The following is a 24,118-nucleotide window of genomic DNA, read 5'->3' as shown; positions in this document are numbered from 1 at the left end:
AGATGAAAGGCTGCAGCAGCAGCCCTGCTTGTCTATAGTCTCATAGAGCCTAGACAGCACATCCAGAACAGCTCATAACCCGGAATCAGAATGGGTATGAGCCGGCGTCCATTTTGGACTTTTCCTAGGGCAATAATGGATAAAAAACACTCAAAAAGGCACACTAGAGCGGCAAAATTATCAGGTAGAGCATTTATTCTTTACAAGCTATTGACTGATATGTTTATTTTAAGTGAAACGTTCATCTCTGGTTCTCTTTAAAGGACCACTATCAGGAAAAGTATAACATTTTAAATACATGTAAACACATACAGATAAGAAGTACATTTTTTCCAGAGTAAAATGAGCCATACATTACTTTTCTCCTATATTGCTGTCACTTTCAGTAGGTAGTAGAAACTTGACAGAACAGACAGGTTATGGGCAAGCCCATCTCCTCATGGGGGACTCTCAGGGTTTTCTTTATTTTCAAAAGCACTTAGTGAATGGCAATTGCTCCGTCAAACTGCTAAAACAGTGTGCAGCCATCAGGGAGGCTGGCCAGCATCTTTATATAAATCTTTTTCAAGGGGTGTCTTTATAAAAAGTAAAGGCCATGCTGAGAATCCTCCATGAAGAGATGGACTAGATCAAAACCTGTCGGTTCTGTCAGATTTCTACTACCTACTACAGTGTAAGTGACAGCAAGATGGGAGAAAATAAATGTATGGCTCATTTTAACCACTTGCCGACCGCCCACAGCCCATGGGCGGCGGCAAAGTGGATGCCTTAAGGACCGCAATACGCCTGACGGCGGCGGGTCCTTAAGGCGTGTACGGGGAGCGATCGCGTCATCTATGACGCGCTCTCCCCGCGGCAATAGGCCCCGCCCACCTTGCCAGATACCCCGCTGGCCAATTAGCAGCGCCGGCGGGGTTTAAATTTACGATCTGGCCAATAGAAATGTATAATACACTTTGTTTACATGACAAAGTGTATTATACAGGCTGCCTCCTCCTCCTCTGCACGCAGCTTCGCAAGGATCGTCCGAGGAGGAGGCAGCCCTGTAGTGAGAGCAGCAAACAGGTTTTTTGCACCCACAGACCCCCCCGATCACCCACCCCAGCCCTCAGGACCCCCCCTGACCACCCCAGCACGCCCCTGTGTACACCCAAGCACCCCCTAATAAACCCATCAATCACCCCCTGCCACTATCTGCCGACGCTGATCTGTAGATTAGGTCCCTAACTGCCCCCTAGGGTCCCTTGATCACCCCCCCCTACCCTCAGATCCCCCCAGACCCCCCCCCCCCAGCCCCCCACCCCTGTATACTGTATAAATCTGCCTCACCCACTGACCACCTGTCTATCACCTGTTTGTCACTTTTCTATCACCCCTTGTCACCACCACCCATCAGAGCAGACCCTAAACTGTCCCTTGGGGGCACCTGATCACCCACCCAGACCCCCAGATTGTCCTCAGACCCCCCCCTGATAACCTCCCCAGTGCATTGTTTACATCTATTCTCCCCTGTAATCACTCACTGACCTCCCATCGGTCACCCCCTGTGTCTGCCACCCATCAGATCAGGACCCAATCTGCCCCGTGCGGGCACCTAATCAACCCCCCTCACCCTCAGATCGCCCTCAGACCCCCCCCCCCCCCCCCAATCACCTTCCCAGTGCATTGTATTTGATTGTGCTGTCATTGTATTTCATTGTGCTGTCATTGTATTTGATTGTCCCGTGATTGGCCTGTGATTGGCCCGTGATTGGCCTGTGATTGTCCCGTGATTGGCCTGTGATTGTCCCGTGATTGGCCTGTGATTGTCCCGTGATTGCCCTGTGATTGCCCAGTGATTGGCTGTGATTGGCTTTGATTGTCCCGTGATTTGCTTTGATTGTCCTGTGATTGTCCCGTGATTGTCCTGTGATTGTCCCGTGATTGGCCTGTGATTGTCCCGTGATTGGCCTGTGATTGCTTCTGATTCCCCACTCGCCACCACCCCCTGTCACTATCCTAGTGATCTAAAAACAGTGATCAGTGGAAACTGTCACTTTTTTAGTATCACTAGTGTTAGCAGTTAGGCCAGTTAGCTAGGCCCCTTTGTTAGTGTCAGTTAGTGCTCAGCCCACTGCACCACAGTCACTAATTAGCGTCATCACTGTCGCTAATCAACATTGTTACTATATAGTATCTGTAAGTGATCATTACTGATCGCAGTCAGATCTATTAGGGTCACTAGGATCCACTAAAAAACGCAGTGTTTGCCCGATCAGGTCTGATCGTTCGCCTGCACTTGCGTTCAGCCCACCCCACCGCAGTGACAGAATTTTTTTTTCTGATCACTGCAAAAACCACTGTACACTAGCTGTGCACTGTAAACATCAGTTTTGATTTTTTTTTAATCAAAACTCAGTGATCACAGCTTTCTACCGCTCAAATACTCCCTTTCGCTAAGTAGGTGCTCTTTTTTCTGGGTAGTCTCAGAGGAATACCCCCTAAATTTAGCATTCCACCATGGCAAGAAAGGGGTATTCCGATGATGAGGTTCTCAGGTACATGGCCCATTCGGATGAGGACGATTGGGACGAACCATTCGACGAATCATCTGGGTCAGAGTTTGTACCTGAATTGAGCAGTGGCTCACTGACCGATAGTGATGACGAGGTTGAGGTCCCGGCTAGAGCCAGGCGTACCACACCCCATGTCGTTGGACTGCAGGTGGCGCAGGATCAGCCTCAAGGGCAGCAGAGTGGTGCTCGTGCTGGTCTGAGATTTCATGGTGGGGCAGGCAGAACAGCATCTCCTGGACCTAGAACCAGTACTTCCGTACACCCTGGTGAAGTGGCGAGCACCAGCGTGGAAGTTGAAACTGGTTCGGTGGCACGTGTAGTAACACCCCAGTCGCAGCCATCAAGTACACGGGCCCGTACTACCCCTAGTTTACCAGAGGTGCTGGCAAATCCAAATTGGCAATCCCCTGATACCGCCGCACCCGTACTGCCCCCTTTCACCGCCCAGTCTGGAGTCCAGGTGATGACAGATAATCTAGGATCGCCCCTAGACTTTTTTTATCTGTTCATCACCCAGGATCTCTTAGACCTAGTCGTGGCAGAGACCAACCGTAAAGCCACACAATTTCTAACCGCCAATCCGAATGTCTTCCTTGCCCAGCCATTTCGGTGGAAACCAGTCCAAGTTTCCGAACTTAAAATTTTTTTGGGCCTTCTCTTAAACATGGGACAAATCAAACAAAATGTGTTGCGGTCTTATTGGTCTACAGACCCATCACAACATGTTCCCTTGTACTCTGCTGCCATGTCCAGGACACGATTTGAGAACATCCTGCGCTTCCTGCACTTCAATGATGATGAAACCTGTCATGAAAGTGACCACCCTGCTTTTGACCGGCTCCACAAAATTCGGCCCCTCATAGACCACCTGTCATCAAAATTTGCAGATGCTTATACCCCTGAACAGCAAATCTGTGTAGATGAGTCCCTCATACGTTTTACCGGGCGCCTTGGCATCAAACAGTACATCCCAAGCAAGCGCGCCCGGTATGGGGTGAAACTGTATAAGCTCTGTGAAAGAGCCACAGGCTATACATCTTATTTTAGGGTCTATGAGGGAAAAGACTCCAAATTGGAGCCAGTCGGATGCCCTGACTACCTGGGGAGCAGTGGAAAGGTTGTGTGGGACTTGGCGTCACCCTTGTTCCAGAAGGGGTACCATCTTTATGTGGACAATTACTACTCAAGTGTGGCCCTCTATCAGCACTTAAAGTTAGAAGGAATCCGATGCTGTGGCACCGTGCGGCATAGTCGCCGGAGCTTCCCCCAACGGCTCATTACCACCAAACTTCAACGGGGGCAGAGGGCCGCATTGAGTGCTGACGACCTGCTCGCGGTGAAATGGAAGGACAAGAGGGACGTTTACTTTCTGTCCACCATTCACGCAGACACGACAGTCCAAATTCAACGGCGAACTGAGGTCATTGAAAAACCCCTTGTCGTCCACGAGTATAATACCAACATGGGAGGGGTGGACTTCAATGACCAGAGGTTAGCGCCCTATTTACTTTCCCGCAAAACAAGGCGCTGGTATAAAAAAGTGTCCTTTTATTTAATTCAATTGGCAGTTTACAACAGCTTTGTTCTCTACAGTAAGGCTGGGAGAACTGGGATCGTTTCTACAATTTCAGAGACAGATCACTATGGAACTCCTGTATCCAGGAGGTGCCCGGGCCCAACCCCAAGATGCAACTAGCAGGCTGCATGGAAGGCATGGAAGGCATTACGCCTATCCGATTCCGAGTACCCCAGGTCACCGAATCCGAAGAAAACGTTGTCGTGTCTGCAGCAGGGCTGGAACAAGGCGTGACACCACTGTTTATTGTCCCCTCTGCCCTGACCAGCCTGGACTATGCCTAGGGGAGTGTTTTGAGAGGTACCATGAGCAGGTACACTATTAGAGAGTAGGGAACTACAGAAACAGCGGTAGGCACACAAGTGTCTCTCAGTGCTATTTCACACTGCTGCGATGCGTCACACTTTGCGGTCCCCCCCTACGCCGGAAGTGCTTGACTTAACGCTAGTGCATGCCTACGTTACTGCGTGGCTTCTGTGGCAATTTCGATCGGCCCGGAAGTCATGTTAGTCTATGGCGACGCAGTCCATTACTAGGCCGAATGCTACTCTTGTGGTATTCCCTGAAGGTCTGTTTTGGACGATACGGTGCGGCGGGCTCAACCCACCGGATATGTCAATATGCAGTGTGAAACCAAACATCTGGTTTTGAGAGAGCGTAATACACAGGGCTGCCAGAAACCTCTCCTTTCACTTGGGACAAAATGCGTAATGTACTTCGCCACAACTCTGTGCGATTTGCACTTCGCACATTGTCCCATGGGGGAGGAGAGGTTTGTCCTCGGGAGGTAAGTTAAAAAAAACAAAAAACAGGTAAGCAAAGAAGCTAATGTTTAGTTTGCAATGTTAAGGTTTTTATTAAAAAAGTTCAGTTTTATTAATGTTAATGAAGTAATTGCTTTGCTGCTTGCCTGTTTTTTGTTTTTTTGTGTGTTTTTTTTCCTTTTTCCATCCAATAACCTTCCAGGTGGACCGAGCGAACGACTAACCAGCTGCAGCACTGATGGTGCATCCTGACAGAACATTGCGCGTCTGTCAGCTTACACATAAGTCGGTGCATGCAGCGCTGCAGGACGAGATTTATCCTCCGCAGTCAAAAAGATACGTTTGCCGAGGCATATGGGCCGAGGAGTGGTGTTGGGGATTCATATGCTTTGGCAAACACTTTGTATCAAAAAAGAACTCTGGCAATGATTTGTTCATCCACATCGATCGGTGTGAATGGATAAATCAGGTTTGCCAGGGCATACGAGCTGGTGGGTTTGGATTTTTGGGGCGGCAGCTCCTATGTCCTGGCAGAAGCCTTCCTCTCCTTTTTGTATTGTTTTGTCTTTTTTCTTCTCTCTTTTTTCTATCCAGACCGACCAATCAGCTGCAGCACTGATGGTGCATCCTGACAGAACATTGCGCGTCTGTCAGCTTACACACAAGTCGGTGCATGCAGCGCTGCAGGACGAGATTTCTCCTCCGCAGTCAAAAAGATACGTTTGCCGAGGCATATGGGCCGAGGAGTGGTGTTGGGGATTCATATGCTTTGGCAAACACTTTGTATCAAAAAAGAACTCTGGCAATGATTTGTTCATCCACATCGATCGGTGTGAATGGATAAATCAGGTTTGCCAGGGCATACGAGCTGGTGGGTTTGGATTTTTGGGGCGGCAGCTCCTATGTCCTGGCAGACGCCTTCCTCCTCTTTTTTTTTTTTTTCCAAATTTTTTTGGCAGATATTTTTTCATCCACATTGATTGATTGTTTGACGTTCATTTTTCCTTTCAGCCCACAGTGCATTACCCTTATGCCCAATATAAGGAGTATAGCAGAAACTCCTAATACTGGCCATACATGTAATGATTGCAGAGACCCTAAAATGCCAGGACAGACCCCACGAATGATGCCATTTTGGAAAGAGGACACCCAAAAGTATTCCGTGAGGTGCATGGTGAGTTCATAGAATGTTTTATTTTTTGTCACAAGTTAGCAGAAATTGTGGTTTTGTGTTTTTTGTTTTTTTTTCACAAAATGTCATTTTCCGCTAACTTGTGACAAAAAATAAAATTTTCTATGAACTCACCATGGCCCTCATGAAATACCTTAGCGTGTATTCTTTCCAAAATGGGGTCATTTGTGGGGTTTGTTAACTGTCCTGGCAAGTGGGCGGGGTGCTAAATTTTGAGCACCCCTGTAAAGCCTAAAGGTACTCATTGGACTCTGGGCCCCTTAGCGCAGTTAGGGTGCAAAAAAGTGCCACACATGTGGTATCGCCGTACTCGGGAGAAGTAGTACAATGTGTTTTGGGGTGTATTTTTACACATACCCATGCTGGGTGGGAGAAATACCTCTGTAAATGACAATCTTTTTATTTTTTTACACACAATTGTCCATTTACAGAGTTATTTCTCCCACCCAGCATGGGTATGTGTAAAAATACACCCCAAAACACATTGTACTACTTCTCCCGAGTACGGTGATACCACATGTGTGGCACTTTTTTGCACCCTAACTGTGCTAAAGGGCCCAAAGTCCAATGAGTACCTTTAGGATTTCACAGGTCATTTTGCGGAATTTGATTTCCGGACTACTCCTCACGGTTTAGGGCCCCTAAAATGCCAGGGCAGTATAGGAACCCCACAAATGACCCCATTTTAGAAAGAAGACACCCCAAGGTATTCCGTTAGGAGTATGGTAAGTTCGTAGAAGATTTTATTTTTTGTCAAAAGTTAGTGGAAAATTGATTTTTATTGTTTTTTTCACAAAGTGTCATTTTCCACTAACTTGTGACAAAAAATAAAATCTTCTATGAACTCACCATACTCCTAACGAAATACCTTGGGGTGTCTTCTTTCTAAAATGGGGTCATTTGTGGGGTTCCTATACTGCCCTGGCATTTTAGGGGCCCTAAACCGTGAGGAGTAGTCTGGAAATCAAATTCCGCAAAATGACCTGTGAAATCCTAAAGGTACTCATTGGACTTTGGGACCTTTAGCGCAGTTAGGGTGCAAAAAAGTGCCACACATGTGGTATCGCCGTACTCGGGAGAAGTAGTATAATGTGTTTTGTGGTGTATTTTTACACATACCCATGCTGGGTGGGAGAAATACCTCTGTAAATGACAATCTTTTGATTTTTTTACACACAATTGTCCATTTACAGAGTTATTTCTCCCACCCAGCATGGGTATGTGTAAAAATACACCCCAAAACACATTGTACTACTTCTCCCGAGTACGGCGATACCACATGTGTGGCACTTTTTTGCACCCTAACTGTGCTAAAGGGCCCAAAGTCCAATGAGTACCTTTAGGATTTCACAGGTCATTTTGCGGAATTTGATTTCCGGACTACTCCTCACGATTTAGGGCCCCTAAAATGCCAGGGCAGTATAGGAACCCCACAAATGACCCCATTTTAGAAAGAAGACACCCCAAGGTATTCCGTTAGGAGTATGGTAAGTTCGTAGAAGATTTTATTTTTTGTCAAAAGTTAGCGGAAAATTGATTTTTATTGTTTTTTTCACAAAGTGTCATTTTCCACTAACTTGTGACAAAAAATAAAATCTTCTATGAACTCACCATACTCCTAACGGAATACCTTGGGGTGTCTTCTTTCTAAAATGGGGTCATTTGTGGGGTTCCTATACTGCCCTGGCATTTTAGGGGCCCTAAACCGTGAGGAGTAGTCTGGAAATCAAATTCCGCAAAATGACCTGTGAAATCCTAAAGGTACTCATTGGACTTTGGGCCCTTTAGCGCAGTTAAGGTGCAAAAAAGTGCCACACATGTGGTATCGCCGTACTCGGGAGAAGTAGTATAATGTGTTTTGTGGTGTATTTTTACACATACCCATGCTGGGTGGGAGAAATACCTCTGTAAATGACAATCTTTTGATTTTTTTACACACAATTGTCCATTTACAGAGTTATTTCTCCCACCCAGCATGGGTATGAGTAAAAATACACCCCAAAACACATTGTACTACTTCTCCCGAGTACGGCGATACCACATGTGTGGCACTTTTTTGCACCCTAACTGTGCTAAAGGGCCCAAAGTCCAATGAGTACCTTTAGGATTTCACAGGTCATTTTGCGGAATTTGATTTCCAGACTACTCCTCACGGTTTAGGGCCCCTAAAATGCCAGGGCAGTATAGGAACCCCACAAATGACCCCATTTTAGAAAGAAGACACCCCAAGGTATTCCGTTAGGAGTATGGTAAGTTCATAGAAGATTTTATTTTTTGTCAAAAGTTAGCGGAAAATTGATTTTTATTGTTTTTTTCACAAAGTGTCATTTTCCACTAACTTGTGACAAAAAATAAAATCTTCTATGAACTCACCATACTCCTAACGGAATACCTTGGGGTGTCTTCTTTCTAAAATGGGGTCATTTGTGGGGTTCCTATACTGCCCTGGCATTTTAGGGGCCCTAAACCGTGAGGAGTAGTCTGGAAATCAAATTCCGCAAAATGACCTGTGAAATCCTAAAGGTACTCATTGGACTTTGGGACCTTTAGCGCAGTTAGGGTGCAAAAAAGTGCCACACATGTGGTATCGCCGTACTCGGGAGAAGTAGTATAATGTGTTTTGTGGTGTATTTTTACACATACCCATGCTGGGTGGGAGAAATAACTCTGTAAATGGACAATTGTGTGTAAAAAAAAATGAAAACATTGTCATTTACAGAGATATTTCTCCCACCCAGCATGGGTATGTGTAAAAATACACCCCAAAACACATTATAGTACTTCTACTGAGTATGGCAATACCACATGTGTGGCACTTTTTTGCAGCCTAACTGCGCTAAGGGGTCCAAAGTCCAATGAGCACCTTTAGGCTTTACAGGGGTGCTTACAATTTAGCACCCCCCAAAATGTTAGGACAGTAAACACACCCCACAAATGACCCCATTTTGGAAAGTAGACACTTCAAGGTATTCAGAGAGGGGCATGGTGAGTCCGTGGCAGATTTCATTTTTTTTTTGTCGCAAGTTAGCAGAAATGGAAACTTTTTTTTTTTTTTTTTTTTGTCACAAAGAGTCATTTTCCGCTTACTTGTGACAAAAAATAATATCTTCTATGAACTCACTATGCCTCTCAGTGAATACTTTGGGATGTCTTCTTTCCAAAATGGGGTCATTTGGGGGGTATTTATACTATCCTGGAATTCTAGCCCCTCATGAAACATGACAGGGGGTCAGAAAAGTCATAGATGCTTGAAAATGGGAAAATTCACTTTTTGCACCATAGTTTGTAAACGCTATAACTTTTACCCAAACCAATAAATATACACTGAATGGGTTTTTTTTAATCAAAAACATGTTTGTCCACATTTTTCGCGCTGCATGTATACAGAAATTTTACTTTATTTGAAAAATGTCAGCACAGAAAGTTAAAAAAATCATTTTTTTGCCAAAATTCATGTCTTTTTTGATGAATATAATAAAAAGTAAAAATCGCAGGAGCAATCAAATAGCACCAAAAGAAAGCTTTATTAGTGACAAGAAAAGGAGCCAAAATTCATTTAGGTGGTAGGTTGTATGAGCGAGCAATAAACCGTGAAAGCTGCAGTGGTCTGAATGGAAAAAAAGTGCCTGGTCCTTAAGGTGTAGAAAGACTGTGGTCCTCAAGTGGTTAATGTGGAAGAAACTTACTTCTTATTTGTATGTGTTTACATGAATTTTAAATTTTACAATTTTTTTGCGATATTGGTCCTTTAACCTCCTGGGCATTACGAACGAGCTCAGCTCGTCCAGTAACGCCGCAGGGCACTGTTCAGGCCCTGGTGGGCCAATATTAATAATTATTTATTTTTGAAACACGCAGCTAGCACTTTGCTAGCTGCGTGTTTCTCCGCTCGCCGCTGCGCTGCTACCCGCCGCGTAACAGGCTTCCTCCCAAGACTCTGTGCGCAGCCTGGCCAATCAGTGCCAGGCAGCGCTGAGGGGTGGATCGGGACTTCCTCTGACGTCACAACGTCGATGATGTCATTCCGTTCGCCATCATGGCGACGGGGGAAGCCCTGAAGGAAATCCCGTTCAGAATGGGATTTCCTGATGGGCATGATCGCCGGCGGCGATTGGAAGGGTGGGAGGGAGAAAGCAGAGAGGGGGGGGGAATCTTGGAAGGAGTTAACTTGGTCACATTACTGAAGAGTTGGCAGCCTTCCAGACACAGCCGACAAATCCGACAGGGGAAAGATAAGTTGATTTATTACAGAGATGGTGCAAGTAGAAAGTGCTGCAGTAAGCCAGAGCACAATGGAACAGCCTTAGGAACTTGTAGGATAGGAGAAATACTGCTAAAATTTTTGTTACAGAGTCTCTTTAAGCCCACTCGCCTCGGAAGTCCTTTAAGGTGCCCACACATCAGTTGATGTATGGGCAGATCAACCAAGACACAGATCTCTGAATGAATGAATCTGATCAGAGAGAGACAGAGGTGTAGCTATGGGTGGGCAAGTGGGGAAGCACATGTCCCCAGGCACAGCACTGTGAGGGCGCTCAGCACAGCTGCTGCACCTCTACGCTCATGAGAGGCAGCTTGCTGGCTGTCCGAAGTGCCCCTACTTCTCTCCCTCCCTCTGCAGAAGAATGCAGAAACATTACAGCAGCAGAAAAAATGGGCACATCTGTCTATATAAACAGGAGGAAGGGGAGCAAATCTGGCTCTATAAACAGGAGGAGGGGGCACATTTGTCTAGCTAAAGGGGGGCACATCTGGCTATTTAAAGGGGGCACATCTGGCTATCTAAATGGGGAAAGGGGGGGGGGGGCACATGTGGCTATCTAAACATCTTTTGTCCATCTATCGCCACCCATGACCACATCCACATTCTGATGTGTGTCCACGCCCATTTTGTTCATGAGGGGGAGGGGGCGCAAAAATTGACTGTCCCCGGGAGCTGAAAACCATAGCTACGCCTCTGGAGAGAGATCTGTTGCCTGCCCATACACTGCAGGCCGACTCCCGATTAATCTGCTGCATAACCGCTGTTCCCGCAGTGTATAAATGTGCATGTATGTGTGCATTTATACATTACCTGTCCTGTGTCACGGTGTCTCATCCGTTTTCCGAATCTTCCACTCTTCCATTAGCCCCACACACTGCCAGCGTGCTATGAACACATACATGCACATTTATACAGTGCGGGAACAGTGCCGTGGCGTTCATTGCTTGTCCCAATATTGCTTGCGGCCGCCTGAGATATGTAGAGAGCGCACTTCTCTTGCGCAGACTGGCTGCGACTGAAGTAGAGTGACCAGACCACCCGGATTGCCCGGGACGCGTCCCGGATTCGGGGTCCGCTGTCCCAGGCTTAATGAGGTCCCGGGAAACGTCCCGCTTTCAGCAGCGGGACGTCCCGGCCTCGGGACTCTGGCCACTCTCTCCTCAATGAACTGGCAGCGGCGTCTATAGACGCCGTGCCAGTTCATTGCCTGCAGCCCCGCTCCAGCCTCCTCTTCCGGTGTCTGTTTCCGACACCGGCAGGCGAGCAGGGCTACGGCAAGATGGCTGCCGAAGCCCTGTACTGGAGACCTATTTGTGTCTCTAGTACAGGGCTTCGGGCGCCATCTTGCCGTAGCCCTGCTCTGCCAGGCTGTCAGCGCGGGAGACTGCAGGAGAAGTAAGACGGTCCCAGGAGCAGCGCGCCAGAGGCCGGAGACTTCTGCCAGGTGAGTAAATGCTTTCTTTTCCAGGTGAAATGTTTGCCCGCATAAGGTTTCTTTTCTGGTGAAATGTTTGCCTGCATTGTTTCTTTTCTGGTGAAATGTTTGCCCGCATTGTTTCTTTTCTGGTGAAATGTTTGCCCGCATTGTTTCTTTTCTAGCGAAATGTTTGCCCGCAGTGCGTTTCTTTTCTGGTGAAATGTTTGCCCGCATTGTTTCTTTTCTAGCGAAATGTTTGCCCGCAGTGCGTTTCTTTTCTGGTGAAATGTTTGCCCGCAGTGCGTTTCTTTTCTGGTGAAATGTTTGCCCGCATTGTTTCTTTTCTGGTGAAATGTTTGCCCGCATTGTTTCTTTTCTGGTGAAATGTTTGCCCGCATTGTTTCTTTTCTAGCGAAATGTTTGCCCGCAGTGCGTTTCTTTTCTGGTGCAATGTTTGCCCGCAGTGCGTTTCTTTTCTGGTGAAATGTTTGCCCGCATTGTTTATTTTCTGGTGAAATGTTTGCCCGCATTGTTTCTTTTCTAGCGAAATGTTTGCCCGCAGTGCGTTTCTTTTCTGGTGAAATGTTTGCCCGCATTGCGTTTTTCTTTTCTGGTGAAATGTTTGCCCGCATTGCGTTTATTTTGTACCGACATGTTGCCCGCATTGCGTTTATTTTGTACTGACATGTTTGCCCGCATTGCATTTATTTTATACTGACATGTTGCCCGCATTGCGGTTATTTTGTGCTGACATGTTGCCTATTGCGTTTATTTTCTGGTGTCCGGGGTAACTGTTACTGCATTTATTATTTAATGGTCATAGATGGCTATGTTTGCTGCTTTGTGGTTACAGTATACTATTAGCATCACACAGTTTCTGCACACCCATGATGCAAAGTCTCGTTTGTCCACATCATGGCGTAAACACTGCTTTCTTATACCTCGCTGTTACATCATTACGTTAGCTCCGCCCATACAATGTCATGGCCACGCCCATTTTTTCAGCCCCCCCCCCAGTCTTCGCTGCTGCGCGCTCCTCAGTCCTCCCCACTTTTCGCCGCGGCGCGATGCTCACGCCGCCCCCCCCTCCCCGTCCCAGGTTGGATCCACAAAAATCTGGTCACTCTAACTGAAGGAAATTGCAGGACCCGGTATCGGAGCTGCAGGCAGCCGGAGGACGGCGGCTAAGGAGCAATCCATGCGCATGGGGCTGGAGGAAACCCCAGGTATGTATAACACTTAAGGGCCCGTTTCCACTATAGCGTTGCGGAATCGCCGGCGAATCACCGCAGGCAAATCGCATGCGGGTGCGATTCCGCATGCGTTTTTTTGCCGCGATTTCGCATGCGATTTCGCATAGGTAAGGCTGTATGCGAATTTAACCATGTCACTGCCTGTGTAAATTAACATTAATACCTATGCGAAATCGCGGCAAAAAACGCATGGGGAAAACGCATGCGATTTCCCTATTAAATACATTGCGTGCGATTCGCCTGCATTCCACACGCAGGCGAATTCTGAGGGCCCTACCCTGCAGATTTTTTCTGCACAGAAAAACGTGCGGGGAAACGCACAAGTGGAAACAGTCCCATCCACTTGTACTGACTGTGCGAATCCGCATGCGGGCAACGCATGCGGATTCGCGATAGTGGAAACGGGCCCTTAAAGGCAGAGACTAACCAGCAAGCTCATGGTGACCCAGAACTCATTGGAGTGTGTAAGGGACTACAATGGTCCTAAAAGCCCCCTTACTAAGATGTTAAGAAAAACAAAAGTTTGCTTTCCTAAAACAGAAAGAATTGGCGATAATTCAGGTTGGAGTGAGCTTGAGATGTCTCCCAGAGCAACACTGCTGAATATATGCAAATTAACCATTGTACCCTTAGAAGCTAAACACACCTCCAGAACCGCTGGAATGCAATGATGTGTTAGCTTGTTAATTTGTACAGAGCCATAATAATCCAACATGCATACAGACTGTTTCGGATTGTTTGATCCTCATCAGTGCATGGCATGGATTAATTTGGCTCTATGGAGTAGGGCTTGTGAATCCGAGAGGCACAGACTAACCAGCAAGCTCATGGTGACCCAGAACTCATTGGAGTGTGTAAGGGACTACAATGGTCCTAAAAGCCCCCTTACTAAGATGTTAACCACCTCGGCGTTCTGATTCCCAAGGATTTCTGTGCAAAAAGCGGTACATTTAATTTTCAGCACCTTTTTTCCTGTAACTTACCAAAATGAGCCAAGCAAGAGTTTAGTATACATTCTGAGTATAATAAAAGTGTCAAACACTAATTCTTGTCAAAAATAAAATAAAATTTATGAATAACTAACTGAAATACCTTGCATTTTTCCTCAATGCAGAAATATAAAGAAAATGCAGAAATAAATAAATCAATGCAGAAATAAATAAATGAAGGCAGAAACAAAATTATACAGGCTACAAGTGTACCTTAGAACACTTCTTTAGTGTGGTAGATCTTGAAGCATGGTAATGCGCAAAGTGGCACGTCACAATCTGGGCAGTAAGTGCGGGTCTCCTTCCGCATCTTTTTGCCATCCTTGTCCTTCTTATTGCAGCAAACAACGCACCTTCTTGTAGGGTTTGCTTTCTGTGGGGTCGGTGGCAAGTACTCCACAAAGTGTCTCCCTGAAAGCCGTGCCGGATTCACGACATATGATGCCCTGCGCCCCGGTCTAGATGTTGACTCTGGTGCGGGGTACTTCGTGCAGATTGCTTCCGTCAGCTGCCAGACAAAGTCATGGTGGGGTACAGGCCTTACACAGCTTTTCTTGTAGAGCACATAGCCATTCCACAAGCACTGCTCAAGTAAGTGGCGGAAATTTTTTTTATAATATTTCCGCTGCTGCTTGCGGACAGCCGGATAGAAAGTCATGGCTCCATCAGCCCTGTCCACACCCCCCATAGTGTTGTTATAATCCAGTATGGCTTTGGGTTTATCCACCTCCTGTTTACTCCTGTTGGTGGTGCGGACAGTCTCGGCATTATGAATAGTGCTGAGGACACAGACATCACGTTTGTCCTTCCACCTTAGAGCCATCATTTTGCCTTTCTGCCAGGCAACGACCTCCCCCTTTTTCAGCTTCCTGGCAGAAAAGGCCGGCGGCAGATTCCGACGGTTAGCCCTCAAGGTACCATAGGCATCGGTTTTATGCTGGACCAGGTAATCAAAAAGTTCAGGGGAGCTGTAGAAATTGTCTGTCGTCAGGCAGTACCCCTGATCCAGCAATGGCTCAATTAGGGTTAGGACAGAGGAGGTGGCACACCCAAACTGGCTGAACTGAGGGGCAAATTTGGTGCCTTTGCCCGTGTAAATTACAGAGTTCCAGATGTACCCGGAGTTGGCCTCACAGAGCATATACGACTTCACCCCAAAGCGTGCCCTTTTTGAGGCAATAAATTGCACCCAGCTCAGTCTCCCCTTATATGCCATGAGGCTTTCGTCAACCGTGATGTCGCGATCTGGAACATACACAGCCTTGAAGTTCGCAACAATCATCTGGTATATGTCCCAAATTTTTTTCAGCTTGGGTGCGGGATGGGTGGCCTCATCAAACTCCTCGTTGTTTCCGAAGTGCAAATACTTCATGATGAGGGTATACCGTGGCTCGGACATAACAGATCCAAAGAAGGGCGTACTGAGGATCTTATTAGTGGTCCAGTACCACTTCTGCAGCGGCTTACCAACAACTCCCTGGAGGATGACGAGCCCCAGGAACACCCAGATGTCGTTGCTGGTCACAGGTTCCCACTTCCTGCTCCGCGAGAACCTGGGTAGAGAAGATCCCTGCTGATGTTGCGCTGCATAGCGATTCGTCTCCTCAACAATCTTGCGGATGACGTCATCAGTCAGGAAGAGCTCCAGAAAGGACAGCGGACTCTCGTCGCACGCGATCTTCTGCCCGGGTGCCCCTGTGAAGGGGAACCTGGGTGGCGGAGCTTGAGTGGGGCTCCCCAGCTCACACCAGGTGCGTGCGACCGTCACTGGCTCCTCGGCTTCCTCATCACTGGTCTCCGTCTCCGAAGACAGGTTACCGGGAACATCGCTGTCTGTCGATTCCTCTAGGAGCTCGTCTTCGCTGTCGCTTGCCTCGAGGACATCCAACAACTCCTCGTCACGCACACGCCTCCGGGAGGACGAGGCCATGACCCCAAGCAGGGTACGGGGTCACGAGCAGCGACAAAAAAAAAAAACAAAAAAAACCAGCAAAAGCAAACGCACAGGGATCACAGCGTCTTGAAAAAGACGGAAAGCAATACGCAATCTGACAGTAATATGAACGAAGCTAAGGCTGGAAAAAAGCAGTAATCGCACAGAAATCGCACAGAAATCACAGATGATAGCTGTAAACAGACTAACACTGGACGCTGAGGACTCTGAAAGAGGGAGAGCCAGTAACTGTTCAGGGCTTTTATTGAGAGCTGACAGGTGTTTGTGTTTGTGCAAACAACTTTTTGAATTACTGTAGCATGATTGGATTACATAGAGTTTGTTTCCCTATGTAATCCAATGATGCAGTCGCCGCGACGGACACTAGGGGGCGCAGGAGCCGGCGTCAGAGGAAGTGGCTGGGCTACGCCATCTTCCCTGACTGCCGGATCTCCGTAGGCTTGCGGAGAGGAGGGGAGCAGGGACCGGAGGATCGGGGGAGCCTGGGGAGCGGGGACCGGAGGATCGGAGGAGCCTGGGGAGCCTGGCGCCGGCGATCAGAGCCAGCAGGAGGGAGAGGGAGCCCCGCAGCAGCCGCAGCAGCACAGAGGAGGCGGCGGAGATCACGCTGTGCACGCTGGTGAGTGGGGACAGCGCTGGACGAGCTGAGCTCGTCCTAAACACTAACAGCAACTTTTTCTTGGACGAGCTCAGCTCGTCCAGAACGCTAGGGTGGTTAAGAAAAACAAAAGTTTGCTTTCCTAAAACAGAAAGAATTTGCGATAATTCAGGTTGGAGTGAGCTTGAGATGTCTCCCAGAGCAACACTGCTGAATATATGCAAATTAACCATTGTACCCTTAGAAGCTAAACACACCTCCAGAACCGCTGGAATGCAATGATGTGTTAGCTTGTTAATTTGTACAGAGCCATAATAATCCAACATGCATACAGACTGTTTCGGATTGTTTGATCCTCATCAGTGCATGGCATGGATTAATTTGGCTCTATGGAGTAGGGCTTGTGAATCCGAGAGGCACAGACTAACCAGCAAGCTCATGGTGACCCAAAACTCATTGGAGTGTGTAAGGGACTACAATGGTCCTAAAAGCCCCCTTACTAAGATGTTAAGAAAAACAAAAGTTTGCTTTCCTAAAACAGACAGGCGTCCTGTCTGTCAATATGCCATTAAAGGCAGGATTATGATCAGTCCTGTACATATGTGAAATTCCCCTTTCAATACAGAATCTGAAATACAAATGCATTGTTTAATGTGACCCAACGGATGTATTCATTCCTTTAGTCACATTCACAGCACATTTTAGTGCATCTAAGTTCAGCAATCCCATATAGATGACAACGCTGAATCGAGCACACCACTTGCCTCAACCTCAGTACGTCCGGACTCCGCAGGCGCACGTAGCGAGCTCTAACTTCTTCCGCCAATCAGGACGGCGATTTACAAACCCGGAAGTTGCTAATACAGAATGCCTAGCAGGCAGGAAGTTGTCGGTTGCTCCTGGCAACAAGTGGAGGCGTCCTGTCTGTCAATATGCCAATAACGGTGAAGGATTTCACGTGGCAGCAGAGCGAGAAGGAGCTTTATATATCGGTTCCGCTGAAGGGAGCGAAGGCTGACTGGAGCAATGTGCTATGCGCTGAGGAGTACGTGAAGGTGAGATTGCTGCTCTGTGTACAGCTCTGCCCATAACTCTGCCCCTCAGCAGCCAGGATGTGCCCTGCTACAGTGTAATGAGATGATCTCTGCAGCACCAGATAATAAAAGTGAACATACTGTTGAGGAATGGACAGTTAGTTTTTCCCCTTTTTTAAGTCTTATGTTGCTCACTACCGATTCACAGAAATAAATGAAGCTCCACTTTTATATATTATTCATATAACTATACATAGGTGCTGTGCAAGGTTTTTGGCGCGAATCTAGATGAGGGGACCCATGGCTGCTTCCTGCTCACAGCAATCTGGGCTCGACCAATAGTTTGTAAGAAATAAGGGATCCAGATGGAAAAACTACACACACACACACCACCAACCAAATAGTTTAGTATGGTACCTGAAGGCAACAGATGGGGGTCCTGATGTGCAAATTTAGTTTAAGGGCCCTTTTCCACTAGCAAGCGTGATCGCAAGCGCAGTTGCCCGTGCTTGCGATCGCGCAAGCTGCTTTTTCCATTACCTGCGATTGTGCCGTATTGCCATCAGAAAACCGAGCACAATCGCAATGATTGAAAATTGCGCAGTTTGGCAATTGCGTTGAGGGGTGAAAAAAGTCACGTACTAGTGGGAAATGAGCACCGCAATTTACATGTAAATCGCAGCGCTCTAGTGATTGGCAAAATGGCTGCAATCCGCGTTTTGAAGTGGATCACAGCTAGTGGGAATGGGCCCTTAGAAATGTTGATGGGTGCTGCACAAGCCTTTTTTTTTAATTTTTTTTTTAGTTTAACATGATTACCGATTACATTTCCCTATCAGCCGGCAGTTAGCTTATAGTTCATTTCACATTATGCAAATTGCATTGTGGTGAGATGCTAGCCGAAAAGTCGCATCGTGCAGTAGCGTTGTACAATGAAATTCTACCTCTTTTCCACAGTAAATGGCGTGCACACTGCATCTGTGTGTTATCCCAACAAAACCTGCCGTACTGCAGTCAATATGATAGCCCCATAGGAATATCATTTCATCATGTTGTGATGCGATTATGTTGTTCTTTGTGACACAACGGACACACTGTGAAAGGAGTTTGAAGCAATAAGCAGACTGGGCCGAGACTGGGATATATACCAAGGGACATAGAGGAGGAACAGAGGGACCCAAGGGAAGGGCGAAGGAGCAAACCCCAGGTAAGTATAAAAGCTGCTTATTTAAACATCTATGGCACACTTTAATAATTTCCAAAACTGGCCGTAAGCTCAAAACACTTTTTTGCAGCCTTAGATTCCTTTCATACTGAATCCATTGCATTCCATCGCAACAGACATATCCCAACGCAATGCAATGATGTTTGTATGGTACGTTCCCATAAGGAGCGGTGCAGCAGGTCACATCGGAGTAATGCACAGCATGCTTTGTTTTTACTGGACAACATGCCTGTTTACGGTGGCAGTGAGGCATACTTTCATTGTAATGTATGCTTCACTGCATATCTAACTCGTGGTGCGACTTTGTGACACTGTTGCAATGGTATCGTAACACAATGTGCAGTGTGGAAGAACCCTTAGAAAAGTATCCTGTGTGCTCTGTTAGGAGTACTGTTGCCCCATGAATGTCAGAATCTCTCATCCCTTACCTGCCTATTTTTATTGACAGGACAGAAATATCGGTCATCTCTACGCATTTGAAATAATCCATTGACTGTCAGGAAGCAGTGTCCTTCTCCCATGCAATATTACATCAGATCTTAGCAAGATCTGATCTGATTTCATGCTATGGGGAAAGCTAACAGCTTTGTAATGTGTGATGCAGCACAGAGCTAATGCAACACAGCATTTGTTTTTCTTTGACCCCCAAACTCCCAGCACATCAATCTCCCAAAACAGCCTCTCCGGATTAATGTTTTTTTCTGTTTCAAAATTTTTATTAAAGATTTTCAAGTTATAACAGACTGAGCACTTTTTGTGCGTTAAAAAGAAAATGAAAGACATGCGTACTTCACAGATAGTCTCATATTAGAGCCTGGTGATACTATGCCAGAGGCTTTTCACACCAAGATAATGTAGTTGTATTCTAACAGGCTTCACTATCTTCATGCACAAGTCATTACATATATGTTCAGTAGGTCTAGGCCTAAAAAGTCTTACCGTAAGTATGATTGCCTGTTGACCCTAGAAATGGGTCATTACCAGAGAAAAATGCAACATGAATAGATGCAGGCAAAGAATAGAAGAACAAGAAAAGAAAGAAAGAAGAGATTGAAAAAGGAAAAGAGCTGTAGGAAAGAAGAGAAGAGTAAGAGAGAAAGAAAGAAGATCCCCAAAGGCCGCGCATTATAAATTCCGAGTCACTTCCTTATTGTTGACCAATGAAAGATACCCAAGGGTCCCATATTTTGTGGAACCTAGCATCTCTATCTTCGAGTATGTTTGCCATTTGTTCTTGTACCATAAAAGCCGGGACCCTCCGCTTCACCTCCTCAAAAGATACAAATTGTGCTTTCCAGGTTTTTGCTATTGTTTGATTTGCCGCAATAAAAATATAGTGGACAAGGGAGTTTTGAGATTTGGTGAGAGACAAAAGTTTAAAGTGAAGTAGAGCCGACCAAGGGTCCCTGGCAACTCTCTTGCCTGTTAATGAGTGAATCAGCCTATAAACTCTATTCCAAAATCTGGAGAGCATCGGACATGTCCAGAAGGTATGGAGCATGTCTCCTTTAGAGTCACAACCGCGAAAACATAGTCCTGCATTTGCCCCTGGTAAGTGGGATAGCCTGGCTGGAACCCAGTACCACCTCATTAGAACTTTATAGGCCGATTCAATCAGCGCCAAATTCAGGGAGATTTTGGGTATTACACCCCATGTCTCTTCCCAATCTTCCTGCGATTTGCTGCATTTCAGGTCCAACTCCCATCTGGCTCTATATCCATGATGAAATGACAGAGGCGGGTCATTTAGAAGTGCATACAGTTCAGAGGTAATGCCCCTAGCAAAGGGTTCATTAGAGCAGTAGCGTTCAAATCGTGTTAGAACCACAGGAAATTGTGTATTCGTGGGAATCAAAGAGATCAACCAGTGTCTAATTTGTAGGTAGCGAAATGTTTCTGTTAATGGGATCTGGTACTTTTCCTGTAGTTCAGGATTAATGTTTTTTCAATAAGATAATTGAATATTGTATGAAGGGTTTCGGGACCGTTTCAAGCTGCAATGGGACTCCAGGGCAAAGGTAACATTTGGCTCCCTTCCCCCAAAACAAAGAAAAACAGCGCCAGAGATTTCAGCGCAGACGGTGCCACCATAGGCCATAATAGGAATTACGGCTGAAGCGGCAGTCAGACAGTAATTTGTGTACCGTCAAAAGACGGAGCCCAAATTACTTTAACCACTTAAGTACCAGCGGTCTCTGCCCCCTTAAGGACCAGAGACTGCTGGTAGAATAACGACGGAACCCAGACGAATCGCCGCGCATACCCACCGCAATCGCCATCACCACCGCACGTCGGTATCCTCCTGACATCCACTCTGCCGTCTCTATGATATGACAGTCATGTGAGCCGGTCAGGAGCTGCTTTCATTGGCTCCTGACCATGTCTAGCAATGTAAGCCAATGGGTGCGGCTTACATTGATAGAGACCGCCAGGAGCCAATGAAATCTGCTCCTGACCGTCTGACATGCCTCTGCCGTTATAGAGACAGGCAGGGCCAGTGAGCTGCGACGAGCGGCGTTGGGTTTGAGCGGCGCGATTGGCGGGGAGCGATGGAAACGGTGGATGCGCGCTGTGGCGGTGATTGAAATCTACACCCTGCCAGCCAGGAGCCCACCAAAACAGAGAGTAGATTTCAATCACTGCGTTCCTTAAGTAGTTAAAAACAGCATAATTTGCGAATTACATCTTACCTCCTGAGTCCATGGCGGCCTGGAGGGGGAATAGTAATTAACGCCGCTGGGACTTTTGAAGGAGCAGGGTGAGCCATTTTTCGTCTTCACCCTGCTCCCAAATTTTCCAGCGGCTTAATTGAATTTGATGCCCTACCCCCCTCCCCAAATTTGTGCCCCTATGCTGCAAGGCACCCCCCTCCCCCAGTTCTCTCCAACTGCTCCCCGGGCCCCTGCACGATTTGTGTAAGGAATACAACTCGCCTGTCCCGGCACTGCTCCATCCATGATCTGTCTTCATCTCACTGCCTACCTCATCTCAGTGAGGTAGCAGTCATGTATTACACAAACATGCGAGGGGTTTGAAGAAGATGCAGACAGCAGGGATGAAGACGTGAAGTACGGATGGAGCAGCGCCGAGAAAGGGGAAGTTTAATAATACTAATGCAGGGGCCCGGGGGGAGGGGTCGGCAGTGTAAGGGGCCCAGCAGCACTCGGCGGCTCAGGCACAGTTGCCTGACAGGTAGCGCTGGCTCTGACGGGTTTTAATTGTTGAAAGATTTTTGTTGGATCTATTGTACATTTTTCAAATTGAACATATATTCTGGTAAAAATATTGTATAGAGCAGGCTTTCTCAACCAGGGTTCCTTGAGGACTCTGCAGGGGTTCCTTGGCATTTTACCCCATCGTGGGGGAAGTATAATAGAGCACACCATAATAGGTGGTACTGTAACAAGAAGCACTAAATTGGAGGGTCAGGAGACAGTATAATGAGTGGCAGTGTAATAAGGGGAAGTGAAATTAGCAGCCTAACCTACTTAACCACCCTGGCGTTCTGATTAAATCGCCAGGGTGGCTGCGGGAGGGTTTTTTTTAAATAAAAAAAAAACTATTTCATGCAGCCAACTGAAAGTTGGCTGCATGAAAGCCCACTAGAGGGCGCTCCGGAGGCGATCTTCCGATCGCCTCCGGCGCCCAGAATAAACAAGGAAGGCCGCAATGAGCGGCCTTCCTTGTTTTGCTTATATCGTCGCCATAGCGACGAGCGGAGTGACGTCATCGACGTCAGCCGACGTCCTGACGTCAGCCGCCTCCGATCCAGCCCTTAGCGCTGGCCGGAACTTTTTGTTCCGGCTGCGCAGGGCTCGGGCGGCTGGGGGGACCCTCTTTCGCCGCTGCTCGCGGCGGATCGCCGCAGAGCGGCGGCGATCAGGCAGCACACGCGGCTGGCAAAGTGCCGGCTGCGTGTGCTGCTTTTTATTTGATGTAAATCGGCCCAGCAGGGCCTGAGCGGCAGCCTCCGGCGGTGTTGGACGAGCTGAGCTCGTCCAGACCGCTCAGGTGGTTAAAGACCATGCCTCCTGAAAAATAAATGTAGGGGTTCCTCGAGACCAAAAATTGTTTGCAGGGGTTCCTTGAGATCCAAAAGTTATTTACAGGGTTACTCCAGGGTAAAAAAGGTTGAGAAAGGCTGGTACAGAGTGTACCTGCCATGTATATATACATCCAAACTATTGTGTGTTGTGCACAGCATTTATATTGCAGCGTGGATAACATTAATTTGATGAATAGTAATGTATCCACTGGGCCTTATTCACAAAGCGGTGATAACTCAGTTATCACGCCTAAAAGACTTTAGGCGTGATAACCTTTGCACCGCTTAGTTAGCACCGCTTTGTGCTCTTTATCACTTTGCGCGCGCAATCGCGCAATTCCGCACGCAGCGCCAATAGGGTTTAATGGGCGCATCGCGCGCACTGCACCGTGCGGCGCGTGATTGCAAAACTTTGTGCGAGGGAATTTCGCGCGAGTTTCATCTTATCACGCCTAAACTGAGTTTAGGCGTGATAAAGGGCTTTTCACAGGCGTGCAAACACTTTGCACCGCTTTGTGAATCAGGCCCACTGTCTGCTAAAAAACCCATACAATGTTATGTTATGCTCTGACACTAAGGAAGTGAGATGGCCTCATTTATAGCAATGTGTCCACTCTGCACTTTCTGCTGGTTTTTTTTTTTTTTTTTTTTGCTTATTAATGCGACACACAGTTCTGGTATGGATACAATGTGAACAAAGCCTAGAGGCAGAATGTTTTGAATCGCACTGAGGCCTAATCGCTAGCTATTTGTGGTAGCGCTTTGCAAGCAATTTTGGGAGTGCTTTCCCTGCTCCTATACCATTCATTAGAATGTAAACGCTTCCTGAATGCTGCATGTCCTCCAATTGCAATTTGCCTAATCGCAATCGCCCTACTGGACTCTGCCACATCCATTTACAGTGGCGGAGTGTTAAGGGAAATTGCTAGCGAATGAAAGCGCTCCCTAAACGCTCTAGTGTGTCCCAGGCCTCATACCATTTTGTGGCCAACTCCAAAGATTAAAAGAGAAACCTTTTAATCTAAGCTCTGCTTTAGACTCCTATTTTGTGTATTTCCTGGTCCAATAAAGCACATCCTGTATGTGTTAAGGTGGCCACTAACGGTCCAATTTCTAGTGAAAAATCGTTCGAGCGATCAGAATTTCTGATCGGACGAAAAATCGTTCACTACACCATCAACTAACCAATCTTTGCTTCCTGTCTATCACGACCACCAAGAAAATCCAAATTTTCGTTTGACGAAAATTCATT

General features: G+C 47.0%; 1 protein-coding gene and 1 long non-coding RNA gene across 2 annotated transcripts in view; one reads left to right on the top strand and one right to left on the bottom strand.

Moving 5' to 3' along the window:
- Positions 1-17,456, bottom strand: part of LOC137563263 (uncharacterized) — a 42,001-nt gene extending 24,545 nt beyond the window's left edge. The window contains exon 1 of the long non-coding RNA XR_011030304.1: positions 17,327-17,456. This is a non-coding gene — a long non-coding RNA (uncharacterized lncRNA). The remainder of the gene's footprint in view (positions 1-17,326) is intronic.
- The window catches only part of DNAAF4 (dynein axonemal assembly factor 4), a 55,241-nt gene continuing 48,552 nt past the window's right edge, over positions 17,430-24,118 (top strand). The window contains exon 1 of the mRNA XM_068275492.1: positions 17,430-17,617. Coding sequence (XP_068131593.1) covers positions 17,495-17,617 — 123 coding nt within the window. The 5' untranslated portion in view covers positions 17,430-17,494. The remainder of the gene's footprint in view (positions 17,618-24,118) is intronic.

The sequence above is a fragment of the Hyperolius riggenbachi genome, chromosome 3 (genome assembly GCF_040937935.1).
Source record: "Hyperolius riggenbachi isolate aHypRig1 chromosome 3, aHypRig1.pri, whole genome shotgun sequence".
Taxonomy (NCBI): Eukaryota; Metazoa; Chordata; class Amphibia; order Anura; family Hyperoliidae; genus Hyperolius; species Hyperolius riggenbachi.
The sequence above is the reverse complement of the archived record's forward strand: the minus strand, read 5'-3'. Positions and strand labels throughout refer to the sequence as shown.